We start from the raw sequence: 18,322 nt of genomic DNA, 5'->3' as shown, positions 1-18,322 counted from the left end.
TATGAATATATGACGATTTATTTATTCATTCTCCTTGTGGCAGAAGGTGACCCTCAATGACCACACATTTTCTGGTCTTCACATCCTTGTGAAATCCTCTCCCTTTGATTGCAGGTGGGACCTGTGACTTGCTTCTCACCATTAGAATATGGCAAAGGTAATGGGACATCCATTATTCAAAGGTGAAAGCGACTGTCATGATTATATTACATAAAACCCAGCGTTGCTTGCATACTCTCTCCATTGCTAGCCTATTTCATATGAAATATTAATTGATTATGATTTAAATCTTCATCTTCCTGATTATTATTGAGGTAGCGTAATTTTTCATAGTTATTAATCATATTTCCTCTTCTGAAATGTCTCTCAAGTCTTCTGCCTTTGGTGGGAAGGGAATGTTTTCTATTATTGTTTTGTTTGCATTGTATATATTTTTACATATTCTGGATTTAAATACCTTGTCAAGCTGATGTGTTGTTGTAAAGATCTTCTCCCTGTGGATGGTTTGCTTCCCCCCTTTTATGCTGACATCTATCTAATACTGAGTTTTCCAATCCAAAAACAAGGTAAGTTTTTGCCCTTATTCATTTTCTTTTTTATGTTCTTGGTAGAGTTTTATGGATTTTTCATATAATATTTTTCCTCATACATTTTTTTAAAAGATTTTATTGGGGAAGGGGAACAGGACTTTATTGGGGAACAATGTGTATTTCCAGAACTTTTTTTTTCCAAGTCAAGTTGTTGTCCTTTCAATCTTAGTTGTGGAGGGTGCCGTTCAGCTTCAAGTTGTTGTCCTTTCAGTCTTAGTTGTGGAGGGCGCAGCTCAGCTCCAGGTCCAGTTGCATTGCTAGTTGCAGGAGGCGCAGCCCACCATCCCTTGCGGGAGTCAAATCGGCAACCTTGTGGTTGAGAGGATGCGCTCCAACCAACTGAGACATCTGGGAGCTCAGCGGCAGCTCAGCTCAGGGTGCTGTGTTCAATCTTAGTTGCAGGGGGTGCTACCCACCATCTTTTGCGGGACTCGAGGAGTTAAACCGACAACCTTGTGGTGAGAGCCCACTGGCCCATGTGGGAATCGAACCGTCAGCCTTCAGAGTTAGGAGCACAGAGCTCCAACCGCCTGAGCCACTGGGCCAGCCCAAGCTCAATGTTTGATAGACGTTTCTCATTTCACACCCACCCAGCAAGGTCACTATTATCTCTACAGTGGACAAAACTGTGGCCCAAACTGGGCTAATGAATTTAAAAGCACCAGCAAGTCAGCAGCAAGCTGGGATTTGAGTCCAGCCTGCCTTCCCCTAAGGCCTTGCTCCTCCCACTCGGTATGCAGACTTTTTGTGGTTTGGACATCCAACAAGCACCAGCATGTGTACAAAGAGGCCAGTACACGTGTTCATGTTCACTGTAATGTTAATTATTTAAACAAAAATAATTTCCGTCATTATATGTAAATGGTTACATAATCTATTATATGTTACATCTCTACATTCACTATGGAATATAATACAGCAGTTAAAAAGAATGGTTGACAGGCACTAACCTGAAAAATCCCTACCCCAAACTAGTGACAGATAACATTTACAAAATAATATTATGATTATGTTGCCAAGTTATTTTTTAAAATACAGGAGGCTTAATGAAGTCTACAAGTATATTCTTATATAAAAATCCATCAAGGTATACATTTAGAATTTGTGCAGTTGACTGCATGCAAATTAAAACTAAATCTAAAAATAGATTGTCTATGTATATATGAGTACGTGAATATGTATATATAAAAATCCATAGAAGTATATATGAAAATCCATAGAAGACAGTCTAGAACAATACATACCCAATTTTGGCAGTGGTTCCCTTGGGGAAAGAGAGATGTCTGCTTTTCTTCTGCATAGTTTTTTACTATTTGAATCTTAAAAACGGAGAATGCATTAATTGGGTATCAAATACATAAACAAAATTGCAACATGTTTTTAAGTCAATAAAACAACATAAAATAATAGGTAAACAACAAATACACTTTGGAAGACAAGCTACTGAGAACCGATGTTAAGATACACCCACCTTCTTCCTTGGGAAGAATTTCATACAGAATATGTTTTCTCTACTTTTGTCTCTGGAAAAAAGTTGACATTAAGTCACTGGTTAACTTCTGTAAGGGGTTTTCCTACTACCCGAAATACCATCTGGCCTGAGGGCTGCATGCTGATTAGAGAGATATTGAAGAGAGAGCTCTGATGGACCTTAATGATTAATGTATACATCCTGAAATGGAGGACAGGGTGGTGGTGGTGCCTGTTTCAGAGAGGGTTCAATCAATATAGCCGAACCCTAGCAATTATGGAATAAAAAAATTCACTGTTGAAATTAGACCTTAAATACATAGTTTGTAGGAGGAGCTGGGTGGGCAATTGGACATCTGGGGAGAGGAGTTGATGAACCAGAGAAATCACCAACCAGTCAGTCTGAGAAGCCAAGGATGTCCAGCCACTGAAGTAGGCCCACAAAGGGGTGGCTGATAGAGAAGTCTAAAGGAAGCAGTTGCCTTGGTGGGTCCAAAGGCAGGCATCTGCTGATGGATCTGAGGCTGCTGTTGGTCAGCAGGGCCTGCCTGCAGCCTGGGGAAGAGCTGAATGCAGCATGGAGGGATCAAAGACAAGCTGGAACTCCCTAGGCATCTCTGCCTCTGGGGGTCATCTCATTGATCCATGACATTCAGATGTAGTACTCTCAAATTCCTTTTCTTGGGGAACCATACAGGCAAGGGATTCTGGGAAATATAGTTTCCAGCCTAATCCAATTAATGGTGGGAGAAGATTCTGGAGGAAAGGTAGTGAGTTCCGTTTTGGACATGTTGATTTTGAGTTGATTGTGATCCATCCCCATGGAGATGACCAGTAAGCAATTGGGCTTGTCCAGACGTCTTCACTGTGCAAGCAAGCTGCTCCAGGACTCTAGTTCTAATCTAGCCTGGGGTGAGAGAGTGGAATGCAGTGGTAGATGAAGAACCGATGAACTAAAGATAATGGCCAGGAGTGAAGGCAGGCTCAAGAAACAAAATGACAGTCCAAAAAAGGCCTATAACTTTCAGGCAGTGACTGGGAACAGCAAGATGGAATGGGCAGATTCTACAGGGCAGGTAGGAGAGGGTGTCCTAGAGAAATGGCCTGAGATATACAGACGGACAGTTGGAAGGCAAGTGGTCTGTATGTTAAGGATAGCCTCCTGGAATCACTATTTTGAAAGTGCTACACTTAATAAGAAACAAACAAACAAACTTACTTGATAGTCGCTCCCCTTATTTTGTTTTTATCCTATTATGCAGGCATAAGGCTTATATTTAATGAATAAGCCTTCTTTCAAAAATGTCAAAGACAAGTTTGTTACTTAATATAATTTGTGACCTTACCGCTTAACAGTCCTTCAGAATCACAAAGTGAGTTGTGACTGAGGTTCCAGGTGATGTAGCAAACATTCCACACAGAGAGCCGTGCTAGCAAGTAAGTGGAATCCCCACCAAGGCCATCACCACCATCACCACCCCCTCCCCACTACTGCCATCACTCCCCACGTTGGAGGAATAGAGGCTGGGGTAAGGTGGTCAAGAGAGCAATGGAAGAGAACAGTTTCAAAGGAATGAAAACGAATAGTGCCTTCAGGTAAATTTTCTTCATTTTTATTGGATAACAAATTTAGTCAGTGAACAATTGTATCTCCAATATTTGTTTCCTCCACTTTCTTAGTAATCAAATGAAACAGCTCCCTGTTAGACTATGTACATGGAAGAGTGATATATTCCTTTGACTACCTTATATAAAAGAGGGCTTCCGTTCTTCTCTATACTCTGAGACTACTATATTTTTCATAATAGTACTTACCTCTGATATTATGTGTTTACGTTTCCTTTATTTTGTCTTGTCTTTCGTATCAGAAGATGAGCTTCATTGCAGTCCATTCCTGTTGTGTTCACTGTTGTGTCCCCAGCAAATAAAACAGTACCTGGCATATTGCAGACACTAAAGTATTTGTTGAATGAATGAATGAACGAACATTTGAGTGACATATTACATTCTAAGCATGGCTCCATGTGAGAGAGTGCTGTAATCTGGTTATCCCCTATGTGCTGAAAAACAAAGTTCTGACATAAGGGATTGAGTCAATGTCAAAACATAGTACTAGAGTGCCTTATATATTGTCCCAACAGTTCACCCAGCCTCAGAAAAACTGTATCCTTTTTTACCTGCATATTATGAAATAATAGCAATGAAAAATATTTGATATATATTTTGGTCGGAAGAACTTCAAAGCTTTGCCAGTACCCTTTTTCTTCCCCAACTTCTCTACTTACCTGTCCATTTCCTTTGCTGTGACCTATTTCTCCTTCTGCCAGCTAACTGGTCATTCCCTTGGACTTACCTTGGACCCCTTGCTGATATCTCTCAATCGTGAGTTTTTCTAGGTCAGCTTCTCAGGTTTCATGATGCCATTCCTAGCTAGATAAAGGGTTAGGTCCCTGATTGGGCACTGTAATGGGACTCTCCTGGGCTCCATCTGACCTGTTTAATCCTTTTTATGAACATATGGATGGCACTACAAATTCCTCCCCTCGTGTGGAGGTCTTACCCACCTGGTGTCTTCAGCACCAAGCACAGTAACTGGCCTGTTGTAGGTACTGAAGAAGTGAATGGATGCTGATCAACTTTGTTGATGAAACTGAAGTATTTATGAGTGAAATTGATATAATTTTAGGATTTGCTTTAAAATTATCCACCAAAAAAGAAACAGAATAAAATAAAGTGACTGAGGACACAGATGAAATAAGAGTGAAAAAAATGTTGATAATGGTTGAAGCTGGTGATGGGTAGGAATATGGGGGCTCATTAGACTCGTCTATTTTTGTGTAATTTAAAATTTTTCCATTAAAAGAAGAAATAAAAATTTGTTGATGAATGGGAGTGGGGTGGAGAGACAAGGAGACTATTCATTTCTACTTTGTATCCTTCTGCATTGAACTTAAAAATTGATGATGCATTGATTTTATGCTAAAACATATTATTATTATTTTGTCATTATCATTAAATGGACTTATTTCTTATCTCAGCAACCATCAACATATCTACTGAATACCTGTTATTCTCCCTGGGATGTTTTAAGTCCCGATGGGCTCCAGGCCCCATCCCGCATTACATCTAATACATTAAATGTACCTCTATATCAAATACAATTTATGTATGAGTTAAGTTGAAGTTAACTCGTTTTCAAAACGTTACATTTCATAAGCACGTACAGCTACTAACTTTCATTGTTCAGGTTTAAAAATATTTTATAACCAAAGCAAAGATCCCATGACCTAGGAATTGTGCGTAAAATGAATAAAAATGTCCCCATGGGCTGAGTACTGCTCTAGATGCTTCTGGGAGGAAGGAATATAAGAAAGGGTGCCAGCACTCCAGAAATTTATTACCTACCGCCCCATCTTTTCTTCCCTTTCCTCAGCGCATACCTCTTGCCCATTGTAGTCCTAAAATATTGTTCTCACTATCAATTCTTTTCATTAATTCTGCTTGGCTTTGGCATCTCCCAATCATTTTCTTGCAAGCCCTTTATTTAGGACAAAAGTATTTCACACAAGACAAAATGGAGTACAAAAATAATTATGCTATTTGAAATCAAATTTCTAGGCCTCAAGCAGGTACCTCCACATGCCCGAAATAAAATACTGTGCTGATTTCTCGGAGTATTTGTTCTTTAGACGTCTAACTGATTTTGTGATTTTGTGTAACTTCATCCAGGCATACACAGGTCAATCACCAATTTATTCAGTACTTACCATATGATTTTTTGGTGGGAATCACAGAACGATGCATCAGAATATTCAAATCTTAGGCCTACATAAAATCCTGAGGAGCCAAAGCAAATTGCAAAATTAAGGGCCTGCTTGAAGAGATTTTTCATGCATCATTCCTGGCATGTAAATATCTTTCATCCTGTTTGCAGAGCATTTTGGAAATCAAAGGAATGGAATGAGAAAAGACCGACAATTGAGTCAGACGGGGAAATTCCACTTCCATGTAGAAGAAAGCATTTTAGAAGGAAGGAGGAGGAGAGACCAAGAGGCCATGAAGACTACCACCAGCAGAGCTGTGGTCAAGTGATCACATTTCCTTGTTGCATATGCCAGCATGAAGTTGACCTGCCTGGCATTTTCCTCCATAAAAAGCAACACATAGCTCTGGCCACACTGGGTTTTCAATGGATGGGTGAAAAAAAACCAAGGCCTTCCATGATTGCTGCTCAGAGACAGTTTATGATTACTAAACTATTGTCATCTTTCACATTCACTGAAAAAGTCCTACGAAGCCTTAATAATGCTTTTGAGCTACTTTGGAAGAAACAAATACCAGCATACTATAAGATTACTGATAACATTAACAGCAGTTCCGTATATTCTCAAACAATCTGCCATCTATTAATTAAAGGAGTAGCCATTTGTGCAGACAGGAATTCTACATGGAGAGTGGCCATGCATGATAAATTCACTGTAGTGAACAATTTTGGCAATAAACCCAATGTGTGTTTCTTTGGTTTGTTTGATGGGCATCACGGTGCTTCAGCGGCAAACTTGACATCAGTGGAACTACCTGTTTTACTTCTCCATCAGCTTTCCAGATTTGATCGTTCCTACCACATGACCCCTGATGAGCAAAAACTAATCAATTCCTTTCATACAGTGTTTCGGGAAGAATACAGAGCTGTAGAAAACCTCTTCTCTCTAAAGAAAAGAACAAAAGACTTGCAGTGTGAGCACGAGAACATACACAACGCCTTTGCAAAAGCATTTTGGAGAATGGATAGGCTTCTACGTCTTGGAAGGAATGAAGTATCCAGGGTTCGATGGAGTGGCTGTTCTGCAGTTACTTGTATATTGGAAGGTAACAATAAAAGTCCCGTTGCCAACTGGAGAAGACTCACTGAGGATGGTGGCTGGGCGGAGAGGTTCCCTTCACAGAAGACGCCACAATTCATTTCTGGAGTCTTACATGTTGCAAATACTGGTATGTACACTGAACAGTGCACCTCAGGGAGTGGGGCTTAGTTGCAAAGATGGCTCAGAATAAGAACCAGATAATCACAAAGATCATTATAATGGCAAGGTCCCTGGAAGTCAGCCTGTTTCTGATCTAGCTCTGGTTTGGAGCCCCAAATGAGAACTCCAGGTCAAGCAATACCAAGAAAAAAGTGTAATGCCAATTTCCTCAAAGTCTTGGTCATGTCTCAGACTCTACCCTGAGGTTCCAAAGCACTTCATTGTAGGTCTAGTTGACTGGACAGTTTTCACCATTCAGACTAATCTGAGAATTAACCCATAATCTTGGACTTGGGTCCGCTATTAGAAAATATCATTAGATATCAGGGTTCTTGCAAAATTAAAGAAGAAATTATGAGATTGTCAATGAGTAGATAAGATCATTAGAGGTCTAGTTTTCTATGATTCACTATTTCCAGGCTCACTGCTGTTTGGCTGGTTCTTCTCTACAGGTCAAACATTTGTTGGCTAATTTCCAGGCTTACATAATTGTGTTAAACCGTTTTATTTAGGCATCCTACATCTTAATAGCAACAAAAACATCGGGGGGAAAAATCCAACTTGTGAAAGTGAGGTCATGATTTATGCTACAGACGTGGTCCTAAAAGAAAACAATTAAAGTGGGCTATTGAAAAATAAACATTCACACAAATTTATCAAGAGCATATTTTATATTAAAAAAAACACAAGACATAATTATAGCAAGGGAATTCATTTTTCTTGTTTGAAATTTGTGTCATCACAACTCTGGAATCAAAAACACAAAACAAACCTCACTTTATAATGAAACATGAGGGCAATGATGAAACCATTGAAAAAATGCTGATTTTGTGCATGTGGAAAAAGATACTTCCAAACTGACATTCTTGATTTTCTTGTTCTTAGCACTTCTCATTTATATTGCATTTTGTTGTGGTTCTTAATTTTTCTTGGTGTTCTTAATTTACTTCAATGATTCCTCATAGGATTAAAACGCTAACAAATGTATTTATTTCTACAGAATACATAATTACACTTTTTCCCTAACATCAAATAAACCATAACTTTTACATTTCTAATTAAACACACTCGTTCCTTACAAACATAAGGGATTCTTATTTGATCCCTGTCATCATTTTCCCCAGTGCTTTTATTTTTAATAGCTTTATTGAGATATAATTCACAAAGCACAAATTCACCCATGTCAAGTGTACAGTTCAATGGTTTTTAGTATATTCACAGATAAGTGCAACAATCACCAGTCAATTTTAGAACATTTTTGTCATCTCAAAAAGAAACCCAGTACTCCTTAGCAATCAGTTCCTTATCCTCTCATTTCTCTAGGTCTGAGCAACCACTAATCTACATTCTGTACCCATACATTTCCTCTTGTGAAAAACAAACAAACAAAAAACATTTCCTCCTGTGGCCAGTTCATATACATGGAATCACATAATATGTGTTCTTTTTGTGACTGGCTTCTTTCACTTCGCATAATGCTTTGAAGGTCAATCCACATTGTAACGTGCATCAGCACTTCTTTTTCATTGCTGAATGATATTTCATAGTACAGACATACCACATTTTGCTTATTTATTATTTGACAGACATTGAGTTATGTCCCTTTTTTGGCTATTATGAATAATACTGTTCATAAACATTTTGTACAAGTTTTTGTGTCAATATTATTTTCACGTCTCTTGGGTATAAACCCAGGAGTGGAGTTGCTGGGTCATAAGGTAACTCTATGTTTAACCATTTGATGAATTGCCACACTATTTTCCAAAGTGACTGCATCATTTCACTATCCTACGAGTAATGTATGATGGTTCTAATTTTTCCAAATTCTGCCAACACTATCTTTTTGATTCTACCCATCTTAGTGGGTATAAAGTGGTATTTCAGTGCAATTTCGATTTGATGTCAAATATCCCTTCATGGGCTTATTAGTCACTTGAATATCTTCATTTGAGACATGTCCACCAAAATCTTTTGTCCATTTTGTAATTGGGGTGTCTATTGTTGAGTTGTAAAGGTTCTTTTTATATTCTGAATGCAAGCCCTTTATCAGATATATGATTAGGAAATATTATATTTTCTTCAGTTCCATGCGTTGTTTTTACTCTTTCACGATTTGATGTTCTTTGAAGTAAAAAGATTTTAATATCGATGAAATCCAACTTGTCAACTTTGTTGTGGTTGCTGCTTGTACTTTTGGTATCAAATCTAAGAGACCATTATCTAACCCAAGGTCACAAATATTTAGACCAGTGTTTTCTTCTAAGGTATTTATAGTTTTATCCCTTACACACAGCTCTGATTCATTTTGAGTTAATTTCATATATGTCATGGAGTAGGGGTCCAACTTCATTTTTTTTTTTGTACGTGGATATATTTGTCCTAGCACCAACTGCTGAAATGATTATTCTTCTTCCATTGAATGATACTGTCAATATTGTTGAAAATCAATTAACCAGTGTAAAGGTTTATAGCTGAAGTCTTAATTCTGTTCCATTGATCTATGTCTATCCTTATGCCAGTACCATACTGTCTCGTTAGAGCTTTGTAGTCGGTTTTAAATTGTGAGGTGTGAGTCTCTTTGTTTTCTTTTTCAAGATTGTTTTGCCTATTCTGGATCTCTTGCTTTTCCATATAAATATTAAGATCAACTGTCAATTTCTCAACAAAATCTAGCTGGTATTTTGGTAGAGATTGTGTTGACTCTGCGACCAATCTGAAGAGTATTGTCACTGAACAAGATAAAATATATAACATATAATATATAATGTATAATTTTTGTTTGCTTAAGCATTCAATTATTTTAAGTAGTGTTCATTAAGAAAAATTGATATATTTACCCATGCAGTTATCACTCCTGGTGCTCCTTATTCCTTTTTTGTAGATCTATATTTGGTATTATTTTACTTCTTCTTGATTTGTAGCATGTGTCTTCTGGTGATGAATTCTTAGACTCTATTTACACTTTTGTTTTTGAAAGGTATGTTCATTTGGAATAGAATTCTAGGTTTACAATTTTCAATGTGTTAAAAATATTGCTCCACTGTCTTCTGACTTGCACTGCTTATGATGGGAAATCTGTTGTCTGTTATCTGTTTCCATGTGTATAATACAGTCTTCCCCATTTCCCCGCCCCCCAGCCTGGTTTAAAGGGTTTTTTCATTGGTTTTAAGCTAAACTGATTACGATATATCTCAATTCCCGCTCCCCCACCCCCCAGCGTCCTCCTCTCCTTAAGGCATTTCAATTATGTCCTTTAGGCCAAATGAAATGGTTCCCAAACTCCACAATGCTCTTTTCATTTTTAAAAAACGTTTTTCTCTGCTGTTTTAGAGTTTCTATTCATGTCTTCAAAATCACTAATCTTTTCTTCTGCAATGTCTAATCCTCCATTAATCACATTCATTGTATTTTTCCCTCCAAACATTTCTTGTTATCAGAAGTTTGATTTTTTAAATTATCTTCCATGTCTGTACCTAACTTTTAATTAAATTATTTATGTTTTTTTAAGGAGGGCACAGCTCACAGTGGCCCATGCAGGGATCGAACTGGCAACATTGGTGATACCAGCACCACGCTCTAATTGAACTAACTGGCCACCCTCTACCTAACTTTTTAAACAGAAGGAATGCAGTTATAGCTTTTAATGTTCTTGCATAATTCCGACATCAGTTGTCAGTTTCCATTGATTGCCGTTTCATATTATTGTGGGTAGTATTTTCCGGCCTGTTTGCATGCCTGGTATTCTAGTTTCCTATGGCTGCCATCACAAATTATCACAAACTTGGCAGCTTAACATCAAAAATCCATTCTCTCCCAGTTCTGGAGGCCAGCAGCCTGAAATCAAGGTGTTGGCAAGGCCATGCTTCCTCTGAAACCTCTAAGAGAAAACGCTTGCCTCTTGTAGCTTCTAGTAGCTCCAGGCACTCCTTGGCCTGCAGCTGCAAATTCTCATCTCAACCTCCATCACCACTTGGCTTTCTGCTCTTTTCCATGTCTCTTGTCTGACTCTTACAAGGATACTGCTCTGTGGATATAGGACCAACTTGTATAACCCAGGATGATTTCATCTCAAGACTCTTAGTTACATGTGCAAAGACCCTTTTTCAAAATAAGATCATATGCACAGGCTATAGGGGTTAGCATGTGGACTTATTTTTTGGAGGGGGGGGAAGTATATCTTCTTGAGCTTTGTTTTGGGATGAAGTTACTTAGAACTAGTTTGATCTTTTTAGATATAGCTTTTATGATTTCTCAGGCAGGTCCACAGCAATGCCGAATTTGGGCTAATTCTTTTCCACTACTGAGGCACTTCCTAAGTACACTACCCAAGGACCCATGAATTATGTTTTTCCAGTGTGACTGGTGGGCACAGACATTGTTCCCAGCCCTAAATGAGCCCTGGGCAGTGTTCTCTCTAATCCTTTTCAAACAGTTCTTTCCCCAGTGTTGGGGTTTCCTCACATGCACATTCATCAGTACTCTGCTGAACACTTGGGGAGGCTTCTCTGCAGATCTCTGGGATTCTCTCTGTAGCTCTCTTCTCTCTGGTATTCTATCCTAGAACTCTAGTTGCCTTGGTCTCCCCAGAAGCTCAGATCTGTTACCTCAACACAGAGGAAAGGATAAATTCAGTCACTGGCCAGCAGCAGTAATTTCCTGGAACTTATATTTCGGGAAATTGAGGCCTGTGTCATCCAGAGTATGTATGTATTTACTGCTGCCTGATGTCTGCTTATTAAAACCATCAATCAGAATTAAAGGATCCATTTGAGGTTTTTCAGACTACAAATATAGCTCTACTTTAGAAATATTATGGGTTTGATTCCAAACCACCACAATAAAGCAAGTATCACAATAAAGCCAATCATCTTTTTGCTAGTGGAGGGTCTTACCTTCAATGTGTAAAAAAGGCAACATCTGTGAAGCGCAATAAAGCAAAGCGTAATAAAGTAGCCTTTACATGAAGGTGGGTGGTTCCAAATTCTTTATAATTTCCTTTGTTTTCTCCATTCCTCATTATGTTTGCAAGTCTTTTTTCTGGCAGTCTGGGTGGTGGTGAGGGGCATGTTTATTTTTGGTTCATTGTTTTCACTGAGGGCCCGGTCCTTAGGGATCCTAGGTCTGTTGGGGAGACTCATTAGTCTTCCCCACCTTCGATAAGCCCCAGGTTTTGTCTTGTTCCATAACCCTGTGAAAATTAAAAGCTCATTTATTCAGCTCAATAAATACTTTCAGGTAAAAGCTTGCTTTTGCTCTTGGCACACTCTGGGATTCAGCCATTACTTTTACGACCTGAGAATTCTTTCCTTTCTTATAGCTCACAAGGCATATGACTTTAAAGTGTGTGACTTAAAAATTATGTATGTATATAACTTCAGGATATTTTCTTGTTTTCAGTGGTAATCAATCCAAGATCCAGACTGCCACATTAAGGCTCTTTTGTACTATTTGAGTGTTTTAGTGTTATCTGCTATTCCAGTATCTTCCTATTCAGATTGTGTATTTGTTCTTAATAATTCCTTGTAATAGGCCCCAGAAACTTTTGTTTCCTAGTGTCCCAGTTTTCTGTCCCATGAGCTCACTCCAAAGACGAAGATCCAAAGACCAAGCACGGCTTCACCCACTGCTTTTCTGTTATTCACAGTTCCTAAATTGTTGTCCTCCTCAAACCCCCTTCCTTCTCTTCTTCTCCAAGTTACCGAGCGACTCCTTTATCTCCTTCTCACAAACGTCAAGGTAGGGATAATCACGTTTTAGTAAATGAGAAGACTGAGGATCACCAAAAAGTAACATAGAAGATTACATCACTATCTAACCAGTGATGAGTCAGGACTCACGTCCTTTAGACTCCAGTCCCATTACTTTAAGTGAACACCACCAGCTGTCCTCTGCTATTAGGTAGTATCTTCAGTCTTATGGAGCCTTCACCTTCACTCATGACTGATGCTGTATTTGCAGATCTCATTTCATTTTTGTGATTTTTCCTGTCAAGATTTGTTTTTATAGATGTAAATATTTCTGCTCACTCATAGTGGTTTAGTAAGTTGCTTTTTAACATTGTTTCCAGAAACATTCCTTTCCCTTAAAATCTAATTCAGCTCTAGAATCACCTTTTACGCAGGAAAGGAACTACATTCTTAAATAACACTGACTTTTTACATATCTTACCTCCCCCCGCTCCCTTTTTGGGGGGATGTTGGTGGTGGACTCATATACACACCTGATTCTGAGAACACATTCAATATTTGACAAAAAATCAAGACTGATGTGTAAAGCATTGTTAGGCTTCAGATGTACGAAGTGTGATAAAAAAATACGGTACATGATTTTTAAAAAAATTGTTACAGTAAAAGACACATTGCCATTAATACCCCTCAAAATACTCCCTCTCTCTTCGAACACACTCATCCCATCCTTCTTGCCATTTTCTGAAGCAGTTCTGGAAGTCCTCTTTTATGAGTGTCTTTATTTCATCCTCCATCATGACAATGCTCCACATCACACATCGCTTCTGGTACTGCAACTTCTGTCAAATAAAAACATTACGGTGTGTCCTCACCCACCTATTCACAGGACCTGGCACCATGCGACTTCTGGCTCTTCCCCAAAGTCAAAATGACCACGAAAGGAAAACGTTTTGAATCAATTCAGGACATCGAGGCAGCCACGACAGAGCAAATAAAGACATTCACGAAAGAGGACTTCCAGAACTGCTTCAGAAAGTGTCAAGATGGAATTGTGTTTGAAACAAGGGGGAGCATTCTGAAGGGGATTAATGGCAATGTCTTTTCTGTAATACATTTTTTAAAATTTAAACATTCACTGTGTCTTGTGATCACACCTCCTACAATGGTGAAAGTGTTTCATGCACATACATCTTACAAAATGAACAAACCGATCTTTTGAACACCCATTGAAAACTGGGTCCACAGCAGTACAGATCTCATGCCTTCAATAGAAGTCATAAACCTGACATCCATGCATACAAAATTCAGCTTCTTTTGCCAAAATTAGACTCCTGACGATAAACTAGATATAGGTTGTTTCCCTAACATCATTTATTATACATGCATTTCTATTACGCTTCCATTTTAGGTATACTTCTCGCATGTTTAAATTTCCTTATATATATACTCCTTTTCAATTGCTCCTTTTTCTTTACCCAACAACTATGTCCTCATTTCCCAAGTTTCAATTTACTGCTCCCTACTTCCTTAAGCCTAGAATCCTACTTCATAAGGATTTTCTTACAATTTTTTATATATGGGTCTGAAATGAAACATAGCTTCCTTTCAACCTCTTTTGGATAGAGATAGCCTCTCTTCACCTGTTCTCCCCTTCATGGAACACAAAGAAAACTAATCTTTATCAACTATCTACTTATTATCTTCTTAATCAAAGAATATTCTTCTTAATCAAAATAATATTGCAGGTGGAAAATTGTTACTCAGGGAAATAAAGTGACTTAATGAAGGTCACAAACACAAATTGGTATGGAAGTGTGTCAAGTCTTTCCACTGCCCCATGCTGCTGCTTCTACTAAATATACCACCTTTTTACCCCAGGGCACTCATGCATCTCAGGTATGTTTCCTTTTCTTACCATCATGTAAAACTCTTCTTCCCCTTTCCTCTAGCTCTTTCTTAAAATTTTCCTGTTATCTTCAACAGTAAGCAGCCTTGCTAGCTTTATCTGAAAAAAAAAAATCTTCACTTTGCCCATTCAGATCTAGAATTCGCAGTAGGGAATTCTAAGGTCACTCTGAAGTTTACAGGGATATCTTCCTTTTCACAAGTTGGAGATAATCCAGCAAGTGCAGGAGGCAGTTATATCAGTGCCCTCTGCTTATGGAACACTTTGCCTGACTATACATGTCATCCTAAAAAAGCCTAAGTAACATCTCAAAGCAGTTTTTAATCCCGGTGTGATTAATGTCCCTAAAATCTTCCTTCAATTTTCCATCTTCCTAGGGCTGGTTTGTTCATTATTCTTTCAGCTTAACAGTCAACTGCTTTCAACAACCCTATTTGCACCAGACAGCCTTGCAACCTTAGGTCCAGGAAATAAAACAAATTACGCTGCACGTCCAATTTTTCTTATCTGTTCCATTAATATTCTTCAGAGGCCCGAATCTTACCTATCCCTCTACTTTTGACTATGCATGAATAGTTGAGAAATAACAGCTACCTCCCTCTTTAAGTTTCTCTTTCCTTCATGCATTAGTTACACAGGTAAGGATAAGTTATTCAGAAGGCACTCTCCCTCTTTATCAGGATGAATTGTCAAAATAAATTAAGTAACTCACCTAAAGACAGACAGCAAGTCAATGGCAGGGCAAAAACTGCAACCAGGTTTTAATGTCCCTTCTTCTAGAAAATAGTATTACAATAGTAAGATCAACCAAAATGGCATGTCCTACTCTCCAGCACAGAAATTAAAAAACTAAAAAGGCAAACAGTGCATAAGGCTATGTTTACCAAGCTCTCTAAAGAGGCAACAAAAATAAAAATACCAGTTTACCACCCTTGTATTGTTAACTACATAATTGTATTAAATTCTTTTCAAATCACAGAGTAGAGAAACAATGCTGCTTATTTTGGTGAAGGACTTTGGCTTAACACATACAAATAAACATTGAGGAAGTCAGTGGATTTGACTATCCTGAAGTCAGTGGATTTGACTATCCTGAGCCACATTTCGTCCCCCGTTTCAGAGCTATGGTTGCCCTATTTATGTGTGTGTACACACGAGGAAGTTTAAATTTAATTTATCATATGTCCTCCTTACAAAAATCAGTTTACCCAGTTGGCATGTTCAATACCATTCCATGCTGCTTTGCTGATACAGTAATCTACAAGTAGCAAAAGTCAAGAATTATATTACTGCTTTACCCTCTGCAGAGCATAGCAGAATGACCAGCATAAATACAAAATATCAATAACCAAACTACAAAGAAATAAGAGATCATGTAGTTTTTAGGACTGTAATTTATACGGTTCTTAGATTTCCAAAACATTTTCCACATACGTCATCTTTTGGTCCCATCCAATGGCTCAGATATTTGAACAATTCCCATTATGCGATGAACCAATAGGTTCAATCTATACTGGACATTAATACTTCACTCACTTTTGCTCTTCCTGTCCAATCATACGAGTTGTGTAGACCTCAGCTTCCTGAAACCTAAATTTCTTTACCTAAAAAATTATAGGATTAGAATTGAACCCCACCGTAGCAACAAAATTCTGATTCCAGGTACAACACCATGTTTGAAACCAGAATATTATAATGTATATTTTCATTATTCTAGGAATTTTCATTCTCAAAAATATAATATTCAGACATCATTAACCTCATCTCAGAATAATTTAGATACTCTTTTATGATTCCGTATCAAAACAAACTACTGCCTATGCTTGACTAAGCAATTTTCCTAACAAATGAATCTTTTTATAAACCAAAAAAAATATTGGTAATACAACCACCCTTCCAATTTATTTAGAGCATTATGTTTAGATTTTCTTAAGATTTCAATGAAGCAGACATAACAAGTTCTGAACCATGAACAAACCAATTTTCAAGATTTCAATTTTGAATCAAAGGGTTTACTCTCATGTTGGCCATTATAAATTTAACACATTAATATACATATTTTTCTTCACAGGGCTAAATGACTTAATTTCTTTTTAGCCACACATATCTAGTGGATCTAGTAATCTAGTAATACTAGGGATCTAGTAATACTGACATTAAGTGGCATTCTAATTTTTTCATCACATATACCTATATGTTCTTGTTTTAACTTTTACCAGGTACAAAATTATTAAAATCCACTTAAAAAATCAATTTGTTTTTAAATGAAAAGGCATGTATTTAAACATCTAAAAATATCTGTTCTATGGAATATGTTGGTTATTAAAAAAATTCAACTGTTGGCTTTACAAAATGAATTATTTGGAAGCTAGTTCATAAAAAATTTGATTATTTTTCATTATCTGTGATTTTAGTTATTTTAATACTAAATGTAGCATTTTAAACATTGCTTTTTTAAACAAAGCATTTTAAATTGCTTTAAAAAAAGGGATAAACTGAACTCCCAGTTTGAAATCTGAATCATTGTAAATCATCCAATAATACCAATAATTACAAATATTTAAAAATATTTTTAAATGATCTGTTATGCATTGAAACACAGAATTAATAAAGTTAACAGCATATTTTGATACAATTGGTTATTAAATCTCTGGGATCATTTTTTTTCCTAATAATCTTTTAGGTAATGTGCAAGCAGTGTTATGCAGAAATGGGAAAAGCTTTTGTCTAACCAAAGAACACACTACGCAAAACATAAATGAAAAAACAAGAGTACTTCAGAATGGAGCAATAATTAGTCCAAATGAACCATTCGGCCTCCTAGAACGGCAAATAAAAACCACAAGAGGACTTGGATTTCATGGAAATCCCAAACTGAAAAAATTCCTTATTCCGGCACCTGAAACTATTTCTGTTCCTATAGATGACTTATGTCAATTCCTTATCTTAGCAACTAATGGACTCTGGGAAGTTCTGGATAAAAAGGAAGTCACTTCACTTGCAATGACAATGTTTCAAGTGTATAAAGAAATATACTGTTCTATCATTCCAAACAAATCTTCATCACCCAAAGGGCCTCTCTTTTTCCCAATCAATGAAACAAGCATTACTAAATCAGAAAGTAATATCCATGTCCTGTTTCAGTATAAATCTGAATCTAAAGAATGTGTGTCACGTACAAATTCAAAAGACAATTTGTCTGATTTGAAATATTCTAAATATTTCACATGTGATTCCAAAAATGCACAATCATTTCTACCAGAAATGACTAATCGTGATCCTAGCAGTGAGAAAGAAGCTGACAGAGCAACCAATGTAGATGATGTACTGAAAGAGTCAAGTGAAAAAGAAAAGATATGCACTAAGAGTTTCTATGAAGGTGCAGCTGAATATATCAGCCATGAACTTGTAAATGCTGCTTTAATGGCTGGCTCCAGAGACAACATTACAGTTATGGTAATACTGCTCAACGGAAGTGAGTATCAGTTTCTGATATAAAAGATAAAGTTCTGATTATCCAGAATACAAAAATATAAAGATAATTCCTCCACGAACCAGATATTAGGATAGTATATCATACCACGCAAATCATTTCTAAGAGGGTAGGAAAGAAAAATACAAAAGCAGATTTGAGTTACAGAATAC

At 37.3% G+C, this 18,322-nt stretch overlaps 1 protein-coding gene across 1 annotated transcript; it reads left to right on the top strand.

Annotated features, from left to right (window-relative positions):
• Positions 1-3,022: 3,022 nt before the first annotated feature.
• Positions 3,023-18,312, top strand: PP2D1 (protein phosphatase 2C like domain containing 1; the record flags this gene model as incomplete). The annotated part of the gene is made up of 3 exons (XM_081072825.1): positions 3,023-3,192; positions 5,995-7,052; positions 17,361-18,312. The coding sequence occupies 3 exons, from the start codon at positions 3,023-3,025 to the stop codon at positions 18,173-18,175; spliced, it is 2,043 nt and encodes a 680-aa protein (XP_080928951.1). The 3' UTR covers positions 18,176-18,312.
• Positions 18,313-18,322: the final 10 nt, after the last annotated feature.

Source organism: Rhinolophus hipposideros (genome assembly GCF_964194185.1).
Source record: "Rhinolophus hipposideros genome assembly, chromosome: 14".
Taxonomy (NCBI): Eukaryota; Metazoa; Chordata; class Mammalia; order Chiroptera; family Rhinolophidae; genus Rhinolophus; species Rhinolophus hipposideros.
The sequence above is the reverse complement of the archived record's forward strand: the minus strand, read 5'-3'. Positions and strand labels throughout refer to the sequence as shown.